At 39.2% G+C, this 19,547-nt stretch overlaps 1 protein-coding gene across 18 annotated transcripts in view; it reads right to left on the reverse strand.

Moving 5' to 3' along the window:
- The window catches only part of CTDSPL (CTD small phosphatase like), an 86,355-nt gene that overhangs the window by 29,203 nt on the left and 37,605 nt on the right, over positions 1 to 19,547 (reverse strand). For 13 of the 18 annotated variants that reach the window (XM_054817807.1, XM_054817804.1, XM_054817803.1 and 10 more), the window contains exons 2-3: positions 8,253 to 8,407; positions 1,080 to 1,112 (exon numbers count right to left, since the gene is read on the reverse strand). In XM_054817807.1, the coding sequence (XP_054673782.1) occupies positions 1,080 to 1,112; positions 8,253 to 8,407 (188 nt within the window). The remainder of the gene's footprint in view (positions 1 to 1,079; positions 1,113 to 8,252; positions 8,408 to 19,547) is intronic. The other 5 variants (XM_054817805.1, XM_054817808.1, XM_054817816.1 and 2 more) reach the window with 1 other exon arrangement.

Consider the following 19,547-nt stretch of genomic DNA (forward strand, 5'->3'; position numbering starts at 1 on the left):
ATGAGCCATATGAGAAGTAATTTCATATCAGAAATAATAGGTAAGCAATAAAAGAGTAATTTCTAACAGTTCTTAAATGCAAGAAAAAGTGGTAAAGGAGGGAAGTGATCTGCACAGTTACAGCGATCGCCTGACACTACTGCACTGCAGAACAGACAGGGTTCTTACAGGAGGTCTTGTAACGTTGGGCCACATGAGACGGAAGGGAAAGAGGGAAAATAAATGGTATTTTGGGAATATTCAGGTCTTTAGGGGCTACCAAATATCTCAAGAAAGAGGGCTGTGTCAGTAACTCCACATGACATCACTGCTATTTCCTGGAAAACTGCAATAATAAAGTATTGTAAATGGCAAAGGAGCTCAGAAACTCCCAAATTTAAAAAGTCTAAGTCTTCATCCACATAAAAAACAAGTAGAAAAAGAGCAACCTTCTGACCTAAAAAGGTTAAACCTAATTAAAAGCTTCAGTTTGAAAACCAGTTGTTTGGGTTTTTTTTCCTTTTGTTTAATTTTTAAAAATAATTCAGATGCCAAATGGCATTCCAAGTTTAATCCAGGGAAGATAAGCAGAAATATTAAAGCCCATAAAACAGTAGCTGATACAGAGAGCATCATCTCAAATGAGTGCAGTAATGCAGCTACAGTCAGTGTACTCTCTGTTTTCTGGAAGTGGCTTGTTTCAAACAAATCAAGCAGTTTCTAACTCTTCTTTCCAAACTAGTACATAGGGAAAAATTGGAGGAAAAGGTTTTTGTAACTGTGTCCCACATAGCGATGATGAGTCACCTTTTGTCTCTATTAAAATAAGTAACTTCAACTTTCAGACTACTTCACGCATTTTCAAACTGATAAAAATTCAGAAAAGGATTTAACTCAGATGCAAGATGAAAACCACATAAAACCCAAACTCTTCTTTTTGTCCCTGTACAACCCCCGCAGTTCAATTCATCTCTGAGTGTACAACATAAAATCCTTTTGTTAACATGCAACACAAAACAGACCTGTTAGACTGCAACATAAGATGAATCAAAGCAAAAGTTATGAAAATTATTAAAAGAAAAAGGGATAAAAATACATACACTTGGTATAGGCATGACCTGCATCTGGTCACCCTGGGGAAAAAGAAAAAAAATCACTGTAAGGGTAATGGCTTTTAAAGGGTAGAACAAAGGTCTGAAGCAGTAAAAGTAGCACTCAAAACATTTTAAACCAAAAGTTCAAAGTATTCAAGAAACCAGGGTAAAAAAAAAAAATAAAAACAGGATCTTGCATTTTAGTCGCTGAAATGATCTGTTAGTATATCGGCATTTATGATTTTTAGGAGACTGGACTGGTAAAACCCATGCTATGATTAATAAGATATGATAATAAGAAAGTACCTGTATTTACTGTAACTTTTTCAGCTTTAAGATCTACTAATGGGTATATTTGTCTATTTTCACTGCAGCAACAAGAGACTCAGCCAGACCTTGGCAGCAGGGCAGAAGCCCACTCCATGAAGTCAACTTCACTTCAGACAACTGCCTCAGAAAAACCAGCATTTTCACGTAGGCAACAGCAAAACATCCAAGGAGGACATGATGGTGATAAACCAATCCCAGGAATCCCACTTTCTTCACCAAGAAAGAGGCAACAGTAATAGTGCTCTTCCCATGGTCTCACTTTTGTATTGTACTTGGGAGAAGGCAAGACAGTCTTTGGCCTCTTTGGCCTTTTCTTCTCATTCTGGGACCCAACATATGGAGACAAAGATGATTCCATTTACAGCTCTCAAATGGAGAAAGGCCGGTCACAAAGTTGCCAACTCAACATGTCAAACGTTTCAGGAAGTAGGAACTGTATTTTCTCATCTTTCTAATCTGTCAAAACCAAGGATTTGTTTTCTGATGAGCACTGCACATAAGAAAAGGAAGCTGACCCTTTTAATACAGATGTTGCTTAGGTAGATGATTTTATTCTTTAATTACTTGGAAAACATAGGTTCTGACGACCAGCAGATTGACTGTCTATTGAAAGAGCTGTTCTCAACATTAGAACATCCTCTTACAGCTGAAAAAAGTCTTGTGCTCACTTCTTTTAAGAGTCCCACATAGCGTTGACACATCACTGACAAACAAAAGTAATTCAATATTGTTTTTAAAGTCCTCTTTTTTTATTGCTACAACAGCAGAAATTTTTACTGAAGTTTGACCAAAATCCAGAGAAGCTGATGAAATGGCTAGAGAACAGCAACTACCACAAACTATCGAGAAGTTTGCTTTAGTAGAAAAGTATCTGATTTCTATAAAAACAAACAAACAAAAATTGGTAAGAATCCAAATTTTCCTCAAGATAATGGCAAAAAGAAAAAAAAATGAATTTGGCACATTAACGTGCTGTTAGTGGAACATCATCTGAATTTGGTGGGCCATTTGAGAAAGGAGTGAATTTGAGTAGGTGCCAGTCGGATTCCTGGCCTGTGATCAAACTGTTATCAAGGATATGGTTACGCAGGCAGAGCACAGATTGCAAACCCGTGTTTTGTTTTGTTTCGAAAGGCATTTTTTGCATTCACTGGTAGAGAATAAAATACAACTGGAGCAATCCACAGTTATGGTACAAGATTATCTTACTCCTGGACACAAATATAGCTGTGTATCACATCAGGTTTTCCCACAGACTTCAAGGAGGCACTCACCGCGGCGTAACTTGCTTTCTATTTCGGCAATCTCTCGTTGCTTTCTGTCTTGGCAATCTCTTGAAACAAGAGTTGCACCCCATGGTATTACTGTTAAGCCTGACTTTCATGGGAATCCAGAATCTAAGTTGCTAAAGGAGTTGCCTTACTGTTATCTTTATTCTTCTTGCAGAATTTCTTAAATCAAAAAACAAGGAAAATAAGTGAATTTCCTAAGAGCAATCCTATGCAAAAATCAAAATGGTAATGATGACAACTGGGAAAACAAGCAGAAAGATAAATGCAAGAGTCTGCTGGTAAAGCGTAAGCGTTTATGAACAGGCAAATGCTTTTTAAAAACAAGCCTGCTATGGGAAACTTTTTAAAAGTGTCCTGCCTCATTTCCTGATGCATTGGAACAGGAAGGGAAGTAGGTCATAATGCTATCGTTTGAAATAGATGACAGATGACTGCATTTGTTGAAGTCTTTCCACGAGCTCCTGATGCTGGTAACAGGACAAAGCTGTTCCTAGAATGCCAAAATTTCCCCATTGTATCACTAAGATAACCCAGGAACTGACTTGTCCAGCCACTGAAACATGTTTTTTTTTCATGGTACAATATATAGAGATCAAACGATAAATCCTTTTTCCCTTAGCTATGTAATTTTAGTTTGAGAGACACAACATTTTCAGTACTGTGTCCGTTCATTAATGCTGTCTGTCTATAGTCGCGTCCGGGATCAATGAGCATCAAGTCACAGATCACACTATTTTGCTTTTCTGACAATGGTCTGTATTCAAAGATAAGGAGCTGTTTCATTTCAAAGAATAATCCCTTTAAGATAAGAAGCTGATAAAAACCCCCAGATTTATCATATTCGTTTCTTTTAACATAAAGCTTATAGTAGACCATGACAGGTTCTTTAAAAACAATAATGTAGTTACTATTTGACTCTTTCATTGACTTGGACTATCAAGCTTTGTCTCTTTGTACAGAAGACTTTTTGGGGAGGCAAAGAAGGTCAGAATGAGTAGGCAGAGACAGAGGAACCAAATATACTTATGCAGAGGGGGTTTTGGTTTTCTGAATCGACCTACCATACTGCATGCTGATGGTGACCAACAGAACCAAACACCAGGCATTTTCTTGCTCTGCTCAGCAAAGGTTAAGTGGGAGAAAGAGTACTTTTATTTACATTCATCTCACTTATCTTCCTCCACACTGGGGAGTGAGACTGGTTTCCACATCTGTTTGGAAAGCACGCCATTAACAGTCTCCCCATAAAGTGTCCATGTTCACGGTGCTTCTCTAAGTCTCCTGCACAATGGAGATACTACTTTTGACATGAAGAACTCCCACTACAAGCTGTTTTTCTCACTCCAGTGAATCATATTCATGTCGGATAGACAAGATCCCTTACCCTGCACTTTCACATGTGTTATAAAGAGAGATCCCTGAAGCAAACAACAGTGTTGGAAACATGACAATAGGTCATCAAAACAACTTTCCAGCACCACCTTGGAGATGACAGCATCGTGCAGCAAAAAGCAGTGGGGAGGAGACCTAACTTTTGTAGTAGTTAGGATGAGTGAGGTGGAAATTCAAGGACTTGACCTCCCTGGCTTCATTCCTGTTACAGGGAATGCAGCGGGGGCAGCTGCTGCCCCCAGAATAAACCTTCTTCTAATTCTGTTTTCTTCCTGTGGAGCGTGGATCAAGACTTTCTCCTCTAATCCAAGAAGTATAAAAATCCTTTCCTCATTCATGCTTCATCTTATTGAAAACGAGCCATCTGCCCGATTTCGATCTAACTGTGAAACAAAAGCAGAGATGACTCTAGTGGAAGTGGGTTGTAAGTGAAATGGCAAAGTGCTGATAGACTTGTCAGAGCTCCCTCACCCACCACAACTGGAGGCGAAGGAAAGAGCGAGCCAGTTTGCATCTAGCTGTTCTCACCTTTATCTAGAGCTTTCCTTGAAGCCTGCAGATGAAATCTGTATCTGCAAACACTTCAAAAGTCAGGTAACAAACTTACCCAACAACTTACACCCAGAAGAATGCCCAGAAAATACACAGAGTCAAGTTGCTAATTGACGAAGAAGAGAAATTGAGATTTGAATTTATTCAGAAGAAAACACGCTTCCCTCTCCCAGCACTCTGGCCCCTAAAAAAAAAAAAAAACTGGCTGGAAGGTCTTGGTGAGCTGCCTGCTGCTGAGGAGGCAGGAAAAAATTAGCAAGGATTTCATGAGGCTGAACATTGTGTGCTCCCAATGACACATCTGGCTCGGCATCCAAGCTGCAGACAGGCTGATATACCCACTGTAATAGATACTACATCTTAAAATACATCTCTGAGCTGCCCTAAAAAGCTGTCACATTTTAAGAAAAAACAAATATACAATAGTTTCAGTAAATACAAGTTATTATTGAAAAATGTTGTATCGAAACTTTAGAGACAGAACGGACCATTGATTACCAGTATTAGAATCACACTGGGACAAGCAGCTGCTCTGTGAGTAGAAGGTTTAAAAGTGAACTCAATACTTTAAAGAAGTTTTTGGGCTTTCTTTTCCCCCTAATGGAATAGAAGTCAGCACTGAAAAACCCTGTTCATTCAAAAACGTGCCCAGTTTGGTGTTTCTTCCAAATCTATGAAGAAGTGATGTGACACTTGACTTGCCAAGCATAATCAAGTCACATCATTTGGTAAAATACTACATGAAGAACGATTTCATTTTTTCTAATACAGCAATAATAATAAGTTTAAATCACACAACACAATTACTCGGAACAAAATTTCAGAACTGTGTTTTCAATTACTTTATAAAATAAGCTTCTCCGCTTCTCTTCCTTTACAACAGGTTAGCATTGAAAGAGTTGAGACTCCTAATTAGAAAGAAGTTCGCTTGTCACATCAACTTCAGGAATACACCAGAAGCAACACAAGAACAAACACTGAATTCCTGTGAAGCCAGCAGCAGCCTTCTCCATTCCTTTCCTTCCTCTTAAGTCTTTATCACTAGTTTTCATGTAACACCTCCACTGAACAGCAAAGACAGAAGGAAAGTACATCCAAGCCATTTTATACTAGTTTCTAATCGTAACTATTTAACATTATTGCACAATTTTCTTTTTCCATTTTTGAAGGAAAGGGTCACAACACATGAACTGACTGGGCCATGGTCAGAGGTCACCTGCGATGTGATAAATAATTAATACAACATACAAAACAGCAGATATAAGTAAGTGACGGCTCAACAGAATTTAAACTATTCTTAACCTGGCAGTCAGATTAATGCAACAAGAGCTTTAATTAAACAGCAGATGAGTTTGAGCAGTGTGTTGTCGGGCTTTCGTTTCGTTCCTAAACCAGGTAATTTTGTCATTCCTGGACATTTAATTTCACCAATTTAGAAACTGAGGTCCACTGCTGCATGTACTTTGGAATCTAGACAGGATGCTCAGTGTAACTTGGTCAAATCCAACTAGCCTGAACAGTTCTAAAACACAGCCCTCCTGGTAAAAAGCACTAGCCTGACAGCGTAACGATATTCAAATATATCCAAGTCTTCAAGGCTGTTTTTCTTTCTTTAAAAGAATTTCCTACTTACACTAACCATGTTAGCACTGAAAATAAAAAGCTGCATATAAAAACACATACAAAGCTTATTAGTCTTCAATACCGCATGTAAAACAGAAATGTTACAGACTTATTTGCACTCACTTAAGAACTACCCAAAAACTTAGCCATACTTGATTTCTTCTACAAAGATCTGTACGCATCTGAGCGCATTTCATTCTGTTTGAAGAAAATGCACTCTTTAATAATTCTTTGTAACATATTCCTTGAACTCTTTTACTCAATTAAGCTGTAGTCTGGTAACGCTATGAATTCTGTAATTTGTGTCTTGGGCTCGTGTACAAGCATTGCACAACCACAAAACTGTTCACTAAGGTAGCACAGAGTGAGGATGGGAACTTGTGTGAGCTTACACGCAATCACTCGCTCAAGGCATGAGATACATTTAGAAAGTAATTAATAATAATTTTACAAAATGCAATCTGAATACCACTGACTCTAGACAATTTTAACTCACGTTTCCTATACAAAAAACAAACTCTTTTTTTCTTTATGTTTGTCTTTCTAATAAAGTCTCATTCTCTCTCATTTGTAACTTTTCTGGTAGCCTCACCTCCCTCTCCTTTGTATTCCCTAGCACAGTGGAAAGGGAAATTTTACTACTTTCCCGTTCCTTCTGATTCTCAGGTGAACGTGCGCATACATGCTACACACTACTCAGCTCTCCCTTCCGCATATCCAGGCTAGATTTCCCTCATTTCAGTCAAAACGTACCTTGGCTAGCAAAAGATGTCTAAAAATACACATACAATTCCTCCCCTTGGCAGAGGAATTTTCAGTGCACTTTACGTGAGCTGTTTCAGCATGAACTGTTGCAGTTCAGCCTTTACCTCCCCCTGCAACATGTTCTTCGTGTCAGTCACTTTAATTTATTTTCATTTCCTCTCTCCCACCAAAAAGTCGCTCTGCTCTTTCTCCTGAGCTTTTCAGAATTCAAGCACAACCAGCAAAATTCAAAACTAAATAAAGTGGACTGGACAAGGTAGGTAAGAAATCAGCTGCATCAAATATGAAGAATTAGCATGAAGAGCAGAAGGTTGAGAAGATAGAGATGTCCCAATTTCTGCTATTATTCCCCATCATGGATACACCTATACTTGCAATCCTCTAAAGTCCTGGAAAAATGGGATGGGAACAGTGTTTCAATTAAGAGTACAGCACTAGTGGAGTGCTGAAAAACAATATGGTATGGGAAGAAAATGGTATTCCTGTGTTTGCTATATTGAACTGAAATTCTTCAGTAACATAATGCAAATCCTCTCAGTGTTATCAGATTTAAGAAGAACATCTACAATTATTTGTGTTGTGATTTCATGAATATGGAAAAGCAATGTAACTACTAGAACTCAATGAAAGTAACATGCTGCTCTTACATACAATGCTTTAAAGTGCTAAAAGTTTATATCAATTAATTTGGCTTATTAGGTAAACAAAAAATAACCTGGGAAAACGGCCAAAAGCCGATACCTCTGGACTCACTGTGCATTGAACATGGGTGAGCTGGTTAGGAAAAAAGATCCAAACAATTATGGTTCTCCCCCTTTTTGAACTGGTTTTATGTCACTGGAAACCCTTTCAACTGACATTCAAAGTGGTTCCACTATGCTCCAGTGGACACATTTTAACCTTCCTGTAGGTGGGAAAGAGAACCAAAGCCAGAGAGAACTCAGCAGCTGAAGTTTTACGAGTAGTCCACATTTTTTTAGTGTCTTAGGTTTTAAGTGTTGTTTGCTTATAAAAACATATAGTGCCAATACCTTTCACAGACAAGTTAGTTTTCAATTTCAGCTGAACAGAAAATATTTGCAATTCACCATCAAAACAGTATTTTTTTCTGTAACTAGTAACATGTTCCCTGTGAGGGAAATCTATTAAGACAAACTTTAAGAAGTGCAGTTAAACCTTCGTTACAAAAGACCTATATGACAGCAAAATAAGAGAAAAGCCTGACCTTCTGAAGTCCTCCATTCTCCTCCACCAAAGGAGGAAGAGCACTGGTGCTATTGGTAGATGGTGGTTCGACATTGTAGTCACGAAAGCAGCAGAATAAGGTGCTAAAGATACTTCGACTCCTCTGCTTCTTCAAGCTGATATTACATTGGGACACTAGGAGAAAAAAAAACAGCAGAAAAATAAATTAATGTAGCACTGACCTAGTTTTCTAGACACACAATGACTGAATTTAAGATGCAAGGGTATTACCTCACAAGTCCTTCTCAAGTCTTAGAATGTCACAGAAATTTTCCATCACATTGAGACCCCCTTCCTTGCATTTCAACGCATTTTTTCCTTGTCAAACTCCCACGACAACATTAGCCTATTACTAACCAACCTGGATCTCTGTACAACCAAAGGTCTTGCCATTCTAAGACATTATTCTGAGAGTGTTCCTAGAAATATCCAAAGTAGATACTGTACATTACATGAAATAACTCGCTGCTAAAATACGTCTCTGGACTTGAGGAAGCAAACAGGACTGATCTAAAATAGGAGACGCAATAAATGCCTACTGATGCCCGGGCATGTTTTCTAGCTAAATACACGATCATGTGTGGAACGTTTAAACTCCTGCAAGGGTCAGAAGAAAAAATCTGAAATGTTTCTGAGTTTCCTCTGTTACTGTTTGTCAGGATTGCTGGAGGACAAAAGACACAACACAGCGGCAACACTGGCTGCGGGAACAAGCCTGGAGAGGGTGTTATTAAATTAAAAGAAAGGTCAGGACTTCTGTTTAACTTGCCTATTGGTCTGAAAGGATTAAAAAAAAAAAAAAAAAAAAAACCCAAACCCAAGAAAAAGCAAAACCACCCAAAAACCCCCAGGTAAAAAATTACATACAGCTCAATGAAAGCAAGTGTAGCATTTTTTAAAGATTAAAAACCATAGATAAAAGCAATGGTTTGCAGAAAAGAAATGCACAGAAGGCATCTAGCCACTTCCCTAAGATTCGACCTCCTAACAATTAGGTCTTGAACACACATTAGAATAAAATAAAATATATATATATATATATATAAATAAAAAAAAAGAGTTGGAAAAAAGTTTTAGAATATTTTAAGTAATACTTGATTCGATCACCAAGTATTTTAAAGTTCTGTTGTTAGCTAGCAGTATTTGTTTCCTACGCCAGAGTGCAATACCCGACAGATTCAGCTCTCTTCTAGGGCAGGGACGGGCAGGCGCACCCTCTTCTTCTGGTGCCTTTCCTTGATGTTTATCTATACCACTGCAACACACGGCACCGAATGCTATCGATACTCAACTTGTTAACATCGCACAGGAACACAATGAGAGACAACCACGTCACGTGCATCTCGGAAATAACTGCTTTACCACAACTACTGCCGTGAGCTGTGCAAAACTGAACACCACGCAGTACCGCCTCACCCCCTCCGCTGTATTGCCTCACCTTAGCCAGGACCAACTTACCCTCTCCGTTAAGCAGAGGAATATCTTAGATTATAGAGATTAATGGCTCCTTTTTCAGAGTCAACAAATGATTTAATTTAAAATACATGCGAACAAGCCTGAACAAGTTATTTGTTATTCTTTTTTTTTTCCCCCACAGCTATGCAGTGGCGCGTCTTAAAATGGCAAACTTTAAAAGGTGGAATATACTGGGGGAAAAAAGGATGCCACGAAAGCTGTAGCATCAAGCAGATTAATAGTGATCTACGCGCTACGTAATCTATTTGCATTCTGCATTAGAAAGAACAAAACACTCCCCCATCCCAAAGTTAGAGGGTAAGTAAAATTCTTAGGAAGTCTCATTACACACATCAATATATATAAGTCTCCATCTTTATCTTTCCTCCTCTCTGAAATTATTAGGGAACTGCCACATACATCTACCTTTCTCCTGATACCACAAATACATCAAGTGCAATCAAGGCAATCGGCAACATAAATACAAATAATACAATTATTACTATTAAAGAAAATTTCAGTGGGAGAAGAGTTTTGGATGAAATGGAAAAAATCTCCCCTGGAAGAATTAAGGGCTATCATCGCTCTCTGAAGTCAGAAGGTGTGCAGGTACACACGTGGGCTTTCACAAGAAAGCCTCATGGTGCAGATTTTGAATGAACTTTCAAGCACTCTCTGAAAATATAGACAAAATCTTCTGATTTTGTAAAGTAAGCAGAAGCTAGATATCAATATTTTCTCCTCTCAAAGCACTTGCAAGGCATCCAACAGGTCCAACAGTAATTTTCTGTTCTCCGTATAGTATGTATTTCCGTATAGTATGTATTTCCATATTTGCCAAAATATTTTTCTGCCTTACGTGAGTGAGCAATGCTCAGATTCAGTTACTAATTGCTACTAGGAGGGAAGCGTACCCATATCAAAAACTAAATGGGCATTTTCACCATTTAAAAAGTGCTCCGATAACAGAATAAAGTCAGAATTGTGCACTGCGTGTGCCTGTGTGTTTAAGGAAGTGTTTCATTACTTTTAAAAGACACTTGTAAACTGAAACCGATCTAAACCCTGATTTTCAATACTCCAGTTAAACAGAAAACATATGCAAAACTCTAGCCATTGGTGGTACATGTTACAGTAAAAGGCTCATTCTCAATACGTCCCATTCTGTTTCCAACAAATTTGCAGAAACATGCATTTAGAAATCCCCAAAGGATGCAGCTATGAAGGACTTTTTCAAAACAGCACTCAAGAAAACTTGTATCCCAAGCGTAAACAAGTTTGTTGCAATATCATCCAGGCAAAGGAGAAACTCCTTTCTGACCTTAAACACTGAAACATGCTGAAATTCCAACGGGAAGCACAATTCTGTGTGTCCTGTTCCCTACAGCCAGCGCCGCAGAAACCTTCCTAAAAATTTCTGTTTTGTTTTCGGCCCCTACTTAAAAATATGACAGCAAATAATCAAATTGTAATGCTTAAAAAATAGAAATGCTCTTACGCAGCATTTATCATAAGCTTTTGGTTTTTCCTGGACTTCATAATGTACAAGAACGGAACATGAAACATTCTGCAAACAATTTTTATGTATACAATAGTCCTCCCAAAGCCAAGAAGGCATTTTTATTATAAAGTCCAGTTTATATTCCAGGCTGGGATTGTGATAGGTCTTCAACGCAGGATCCATTTCTATGAAAATATAAAGTGAGTTTTAAGTAAGAAAAATTAATTACCAAATGTTTGCATAAGAAATGTTGTGGAGTACTTCTGAGCTTAGTCTTAGGGAGGGTATTGAATACAAACAGCATGCAAGGCAAAAATGCACCTAAACCACATCATGTTCTTCCCCAAAACTTGTAACACTAAAGATCAGACCATGGATCGTCCAGAAACACAAAGAGCTGCATTAACAGATTACAGGATGACGACCTAAATTTTCAAGAGAAATTCTGCCCAGTAACAACGACAGCGCTTAATGGAGAGGAGCGAAAGCAGGGATGCTGCACGGGCTCTGATGGTTTCGGCTTTATAAAGACGTGTGCGGCCAAGAGACGCTTGAACTCCTCATTTCTGGTGACTCCTCCGGTCTGTTTGTATCGTGCTGCTCTGAGCTGCTGTTTGTAGCAAGCCTTTCCATCAGGTATGAATTACAGCAGCATTTTTAAATTCATAAATTCTTAACAGCCTCAGTGGCACGGCAGATCGACAGGAACAGCACGACCACTTAGGAACTAACGTTTCTATCTTTTCTACATAGAGGAGTGAAAGAAGCATTGAACGGACTAAATAGTCTAAAGGAACATTCAAAAATCTCAGACAAAAGCTACTGATTTGTCCAAATCATTTAAGAATTCCTGTTTTTGCTGATCAAATTATACATTTATAATAGGCACTCACATTTGCTTAGTGAAATATTTGTTCTAGGGAAATACTCCTCCATGTTGTTTTTAATCTTGGCAATTCATAATACAGTGGTGTCTCAAACAGGTCTTTCCACTAATTTAGATATTAGTTTAAAGATACCTGTTTTTTTAGTAATATGTTATAGAGGCTCTGCTGTGACTTAATAAATTATAATTTTGGATGCAGTAAGAAACAGAAGTTCTCAAGTGGCTTTACATGCCATGCAGTATCTACACACACAGGTATTGCACATGTAGAAAAGATCTGAAACTCTAACTCTGAAGATGTAAAGAAGCGTTAATATTGAACGACTGCCATACATCTAGGTATTCTGGATGGCAGTAGATTTTAAAGAGAAAAAAAAACTGCAGAGGACAAACCCCAACGCTCCTTAAAAGCCTACAGGTAAGACCAGGCAGCAATGATACTGGAGTGGTAAGCTGAATTATCTCAACTCCATGTCAGAACTGTATCCAGTATATGGAATTTAGAGGACTTTTTCTTTCCTGCCCCCCTCCATCTTTCGGGAGTTACAACCTTGATTTCTGGAATTGATTTCCTACGGCATCCACAGAAGTATTATACTCATCACCCCTATCACCACGGAATGCTGAAGACAACTTTAAGTGACCTTTTACAAATCTCACACACCCCGTACCAAAAAAGCCCAGGCAAAATAACTTCACAGTATGAAAGCAAGTTATCCGTGAAAGCAGGGAAGACTGTAATCAGCAGATATCTGCAGAAAAGTTGAAGAAAAGAACAACGCAAGAGTGGAGCGATGCTTTCCCTCAACACCATCCAAGGTGCATTGTAACTGCAGCTTAAGAACTTCCTTACCTAAAGACATCAACTGCGTATCTAATGGTCTTCAACTAATTCCTCTTTCATGACTTTGTCCCATCCCATTTTGAACCTCCCCAACTTTCAGTGCCAAAAGTATCCCGGAGCAAGAAGGTGCACAGTTCAGCCAAGAGCTCAGCTGTTTCCTAACTCTGTCCCTCCTTCTTTTGTATCTGTACCTTCTCTGATTCACATTTTTGAGCAGAAGGAGGGGAACTAGAACCACACGCAACATCCAGGATGAAAGGAGAGAGCACCACGAATTTATACACCTACACAGTGCTTTGTTACCTTACTTTTCTAATAATTCATAATATCTTATTTGTGTCTTACAACAAGCGAGCACTGGGCTATCATGATTCTTCACAAGATCTTATTATAACACCAAGGTCTCTTCATTAGTAGATATTTCAGGCATCACTGCAAATACAAGTCAAGAATTCTTATCTCTTCCCATGCAGAAAATGTCATGTGTACCTACACTTAATTTCATCTGCTCTTTTAGAGGCTGGCCATTCAAAATAATGTTGCCTTCCTACAACTCTTCACAGTTAAGTTCTAAATCTATATACAGATGCACATACATGCACACACATTCATATACATGCACCAACAAATACACACCCCCTTCCCCTACAATTTTTGTCGCCTTATCTCCTTATTCCCTTTTCCATATAGCTTAAGACTACACTGAAGAGGAGACTGCACAGATCCCCGTGCAACGTCTTCCCCAGGGATCTCTCATGGAGGTCTGCAAGAGCCTTCAGCAAAGCACTTTGTCAAATTATCTGAATTTCTAATAGACTATTTGCAGACAGGGTCAGAAACAGGAACACAGCTCTCCCTGCCAGAAGGGAAGTCCCTCTGGTCCAGATTTCCCCTGATTTGAAAGTGCAAAGTCTCACCTATAATTTCCAGATGCTCTCCTGCACTATTTCTAATGACAAGCCTCACTGCTCGTAACCTCTGTGCTACCCGCCGCTTGTGGGTAAGTTAATTCTTGAATTGCCTGCAAGTTTCTGGAAGTCAAAGATGGTCCACAGAACTCTGCTTATCGAGGTCTTCTGGCAAGTCCTAACAAACTCACAGCATTACTAAGCCTGGGGAGGGGTTCAAGGAAAGATAAAGGCACGTTTTAAAATAAATTACTGCCATCACATAAGCTTAAATGGAAGACACGCAACCATACTGGGTGGTTAGACAAAAAGAACAGGAAGAAAAAAAACCTCAACAACAAATCCCAAATATTCCAGATAAATGTTATCATAGAAATTAATACAAGAGTATGCTAATAGAAGGAATCTACAGCATGTTCTCAAATCTCCTTTCACTCAAACCATCCTTTGGAGGCAGAAGGGTTGTGCTGCTCTTCTCCCACCACGACAGTTCCAACAGCAGCACAAGTTACACAGTAAAGAAAAAGCTTTTCTCTCATGCACCGTATTCTGAAAAAGTTTAGCTGAGGGCTTCTCCCATCAAATGTTGCTGTAGTTGTGTGAAATTGCAAAAAACAGACTGTTGTGCAGCTGTCGTACAATAAACCCCTCGCTGCTGCAGGAAGCCACCACAGGCTCCTAATCCAGCCCATCCCTCTGCAGTGCATGAGTGAGCTAATTACTGCTGATTTTTTCCTAATTAAATGAATGCAATAGCCAGTCCTCTTAAATAATATAAACTGGGTAATGAAGAGACTTTCCGTGAGCTTACAGATGAACTTGCTAAATGCAATAAAATGAACATCTGCGTATCATGAGCTCTCCGCTACCAAGTTTGTAATATAAAATGGAAAGATGCAAGTCAGAATAAAGTGGTATTAAACAAAGCCTTTCTTCAAAAGGAAGTAGTTTTGAAATTTATAAATGATTAGAGATGCATTATTTCTTAATCTTCTGAAAAGGCTGCATTTGATCTTATTAGAAAAATAAAATTTTATATCCTACATGACTCAAACTAGAAACAGTTAAATAGCAGAAAACTGGCAACTTCACTTATATAGCTTCTATTTCTGTGATGTATTGACCAGGATAGAAATTATTTTACAATGCTTGATGCCAAATCTGCATGCGATGCCCACAGAACTTTGGTTTTAAATGCTATTTGCAGTTTATCATTTAAAGGTTTAATCTTCCACGTGAGCTTAGCCGAAAATAAAGCAGTAACAGCACTGTCACGTACCTGAAACAACCGCCCACAGCTGGTTTAACCTTCAAACATGTATAACCCAAGCAAATTGCTCTGTTTATATTAGACGTGATGTACCCCAGATTTATCTTCATTACAACTGAAGCTGGCAACCTCTCTTCCCTCCCTCCAAACATAATTAAACAAGCTTCGGATTTTGATTTTTCCATTGAAATTATTTCTTTGAAGGGAGGGATCCCAGACTAGTTTAGCAAAAGAAAAATCCTTCCAAAACATTTGACTTCCCTGCCACCAAACCCTTTCCCATACACCGCATTAGTAGTCTGCTCTGGATGAGCAAATTGCGTGGCTGGGGGCCAAGAAATAAAAGCTTAAACACGTAAGACAGGTGGGGATGTGGGGGACAAATAACCAAGTAACTTATTTTTACTTTTGCAATAATCTCTTCTTTATCTCACTTTAATCTATTTAAAGTAGGTCACTGTACTTGGAGCAGGAAAAATGTCAATATGATTTATGAACTTTTAGGAATTTTAAATAAAACTGAACATTACTCTTATTAACCCATTCCATGAGGTTTTGGAAAGCAAGTTCAGAAGTTGCACCTGTACGCTAAGATCAAATGGTTACACAAGAACATCTTATCTCACTGAAAGAGAAGTTATCTAGCGGATATCAGAACACTACAGTTTGCCTTCCATACCTTCGAAAGGCCTATAAAAAACCCCACTTTCACGTAGTACCTAGGACAAAAGGAGGAAAATAATTGGGACGAACGTTACTTCAAGACAGCTAAAGCTGTACGAAGAAAAAAGACCTCTACCTAACCAAACAAAGCTTTGGAAATATTTTTGTTGCAGCAGCTTAAACCAAAAAACTTCTTTTGCCCTACATAAATGATTTATTACAGTCTTCAAATCTGGATGGATTAAATGCCTGCTGTTGGTTATCGGATGCTCATTTTCTAAGGATCAAAAGCAATGAAATTCTGAAGTCACTTTTTTACTACAGGACTGAGAACTCGGCACTGCTGACTCTGTACAAGGCTGTGATGCATCGTGAGATATAGCCAATAAATGTTAAAACCAGCAACTGTACACAGAAGCCTCTTAACTGACAAGGAGGGATAAGAACCCGTGAAAAGGCTCAAACCAGCACAAAAACCCGAGGGATCCCAAGGCAAATTCCAAAACCACAAGGCAGTTGGTACACTTCAGTCTGCACAGTGAGGTTTGGTTGGACATACAATGTATGTGGTGGTTTAACCTTCATATGCTTCGGCTTCTCATATAAGCCATGATTTAAACACCTGTGCTGTCTCGCAGTGTTGCGGTATTCAAAAAATTAGGAGGGTTGCTACTAGGAAGTACTACGTTAAAAGAAAAGCATCTGTCAGAGCCCAACTCCTTGCATTTTTTCAGCTTGAAGACTGAAGGCAGATCCACTGCTTCAGGGGCATCCACATTTCATAATGAAGCTGAAAAGTAAAAACCTGTTTTAACAACCTAATTAACCCGCTGAACCACGGTCTGAGCGAAATACCTTCAAGTTCAAATTAAACAGTGCAGATTTTGGCCGCCTCCTTTCCTGTTCCAGTGCTTGACAAGCTAACAGGGCTACACTGAGACCACTTCCAATTTCGAGAAGCAGTATATGTAGATCTGTATCTCCAAAGGACTGAAAAGTAGGTCTCCTTGTGATCCAGGAAGGAACTAATTAACACTTAGCACTTTCATTTTTGTGCCTGTATCACTCACCACTGGAACAACCAGGGACAGAAGATGGATGAGAATACAAAGAAGTTAGATGTCCACCTCCAGTAAGTCCTCCAGCGAGACGAGCCGGGGAGCTGCTGTACCTTTGCCTTCTACAGCTGGACTGCATTTAAACAGGAATGAATGTGCCCATCCAGCCTTGCCTGGGTTCTTCTCTGAGCTAGAGGAGAGCCCGAGCTGTGCTCTGTACCTGTCCTGTGCTGGCATCCATCCCCCTGGTCAGCACGTGGCATTGTGCGAGGGAGCATCAAGGACCGTAATGGGGTGCCCTGGTCTACTACACTGACCTGGACACGCTCGCTTCCTTTTCACGTAGCGCTGAGTAGCTGCTCAATGCACAAAAATGGCACTACAAGGATATACAACATTTCTTTTTAATCTGTATATGCATGTATGCACACACAGAGAGTTCACAGTCAAACCTTTTCCTAGTATTTGCTTTTTTTGAAAAGCCATGGCACTTCATATGCTCCACAGGAACATATGGATATAAATTCTCAAAACATACATCTGCTTAAAAAAATATAAAATTAGGAAATAAATAACTAACCACCTCAAAAAGTCACTCTTCCATCAGCTGGTAGTCTGAAATGATAACAGAGCTGCCACATGTACAAAGGACTTAAAAAAAAAAAAAGATAAATTAAAAGAAAGAATAAAACTCCTCATCTCACTTTCACACTACACACAAGGCAAGGTTGCGGCACCAGAGTTTAGTGTCCACTGGCAGAAGTGACCAAATTCGAAGTTTAGGTTTTTTTTTTCCTTTTGCTAAAACAAAATATTTCACTTCTGAAGTAAAATTCATGCAATGTAAAAAGTCATACTTCAAAACAGTTTAAGGGCAAAATAAAATACAGCAAACAATGCAAACGTAGCTCCAGTACCAAAAGTTTACTACCACTTTTAACTGGATGGAAAACGAACCTAACTGAATCACGCAGGCAACATTATGGAGACATATTATGCTACAAAATAAACTTTTTGCAGGGACATTATGGAGTCATCTCTCTGTACCTATAGTGCTTCAGTAAACGTAACTTTTTGTCTCGGCCACAATAATCTATAAATAGTGTAGAAGCAATATCCACAGAATCCGTACATTTAAAGCAGCAGCACACCATAAAGATTCACTTAAAAACCTATATTTTCTAGGGGGAAAAAAATTTAAAAAAATAAAAATCGAAGCATTTCAGAAGTTGCAGCATTTCTTCGTTGTTTGAGCAATGACTGAGCTGCTGGATCTGGAGATTTTCCCAGCGCCGAGGTTTGGAGCGGCAGTTGAACAGGAAATACTGCGCAGTCTGTGCATGCATTACATTCCTGTCCCGCCCCGAGCGGGCGGCCAACAAACAAACCTTTCTTCTAGTAAAAGAGAAAAAAAAAGAAAAAAAAAAAAAAAAAAAAAAAAGGCAGACTGCACAAAGTTCACCAGCAGATGTGGCCTATGAATCTAAACCAGCCTTTTCTGCTGATAAAAAGAATTCGATGTGTTTGCAATGTTGGTGTAATGTCACGGTTTTGTGAAGCTGGATCAGCAAAGACCTGGAAGTTTAGAGATGCAAAATCTGCAATGCTGAGCTTCTGCAGGGTGCTGTAAGTGAGCAGCAATTGCACATATGTCAGAGACTTTATTTTAAGGAGGGTTTTGCCAATTATTAGTAGCAGCTTACAATCACGCTGCAACAGTCAATCAGAACAGTTAATCTTTTTGTACAGCAAAAAAGGCCTATTTGCAAAAAAGGGGATTGTTAGATTTCAATTTTATTTTACGTGCAGCACTAAGGCACACGGATTCCGCACTCGTCTTCAACCGTAAAGTAACAAACAGTTAGTAACCAGAACATATGTTCATGTATCTCGACTCTTTTGAATTGCTCCCAGGTTGGCCTCTTAAATCCTGGAAGATATTTAATAATGATTTGTTAAATACTTGGGAGGGAAGGCAGAGGAGAGACAAACAAATGGAAATATGAGCAGCACGCGGGGTCAGAACGGCAGTATCTCGGAGTTTGTTAGTCACGGCTGATACCCTCTGGCATCGGAAGAGGATTAGAGTCAAACCGGCGAGGAAGCAAATGTAAACAAGCATGTGTTTATAGAGCAAAAATATGTACACTATCCGATCTGCTCTGCCTTGGATTGAGCTCACACGTAACATGGTGGGAAAGGCAGAAAAGAACAACTCGTTGAATGCCGAGCAGCACAGGAAAAGTGGATGAAGGCGAGCAACGGGCGGGCATCCGAAGCCGGCACACAAGCAAAGCAGTTAAAGGTTTTCCCCAACATTAATTTAATTCAAAGCTGGTATAATAATAATAAAATATAAAATAGTCTTTGAACCAATGCTGATTAAACAAAGAGAGAAAAGCAAGCTAAAGAAAAGCACTTTTGCAGAGTGCGTTTTCTTATTACACGTGGTATGAACGTACGGACAGACACTCGCGCGTGGCACAGACACGCACACGGCCTCCGCAGCCCCAGGCCGCGTGTTCCTGAAGAAGTTATGCCCTGAGATCAGTACGAAGTTACTAAGAGCTGTAAAAGCCCCTTTTCCTGTGCTCCACAGGCACAGCGTGCAAAACACCAAGCTATCCACCCACCGCACGTATTGTACCCGATCAAGTCGTTGAACCTAAAGAATATCACCAGGCACCATA

This window comes from Grus americana, chromosome 2, assembly GCF_028858705.1.
Source record: "Grus americana isolate bGruAme1 chromosome 2, bGruAme1.mat, whole genome shotgun sequence".
In the NCBI taxonomy this organism is placed as follows: domain Eukaryota; kingdom Metazoa; phylum Chordata; class Aves; order Gruiformes; family Gruidae; genus Grus; species Grus americana.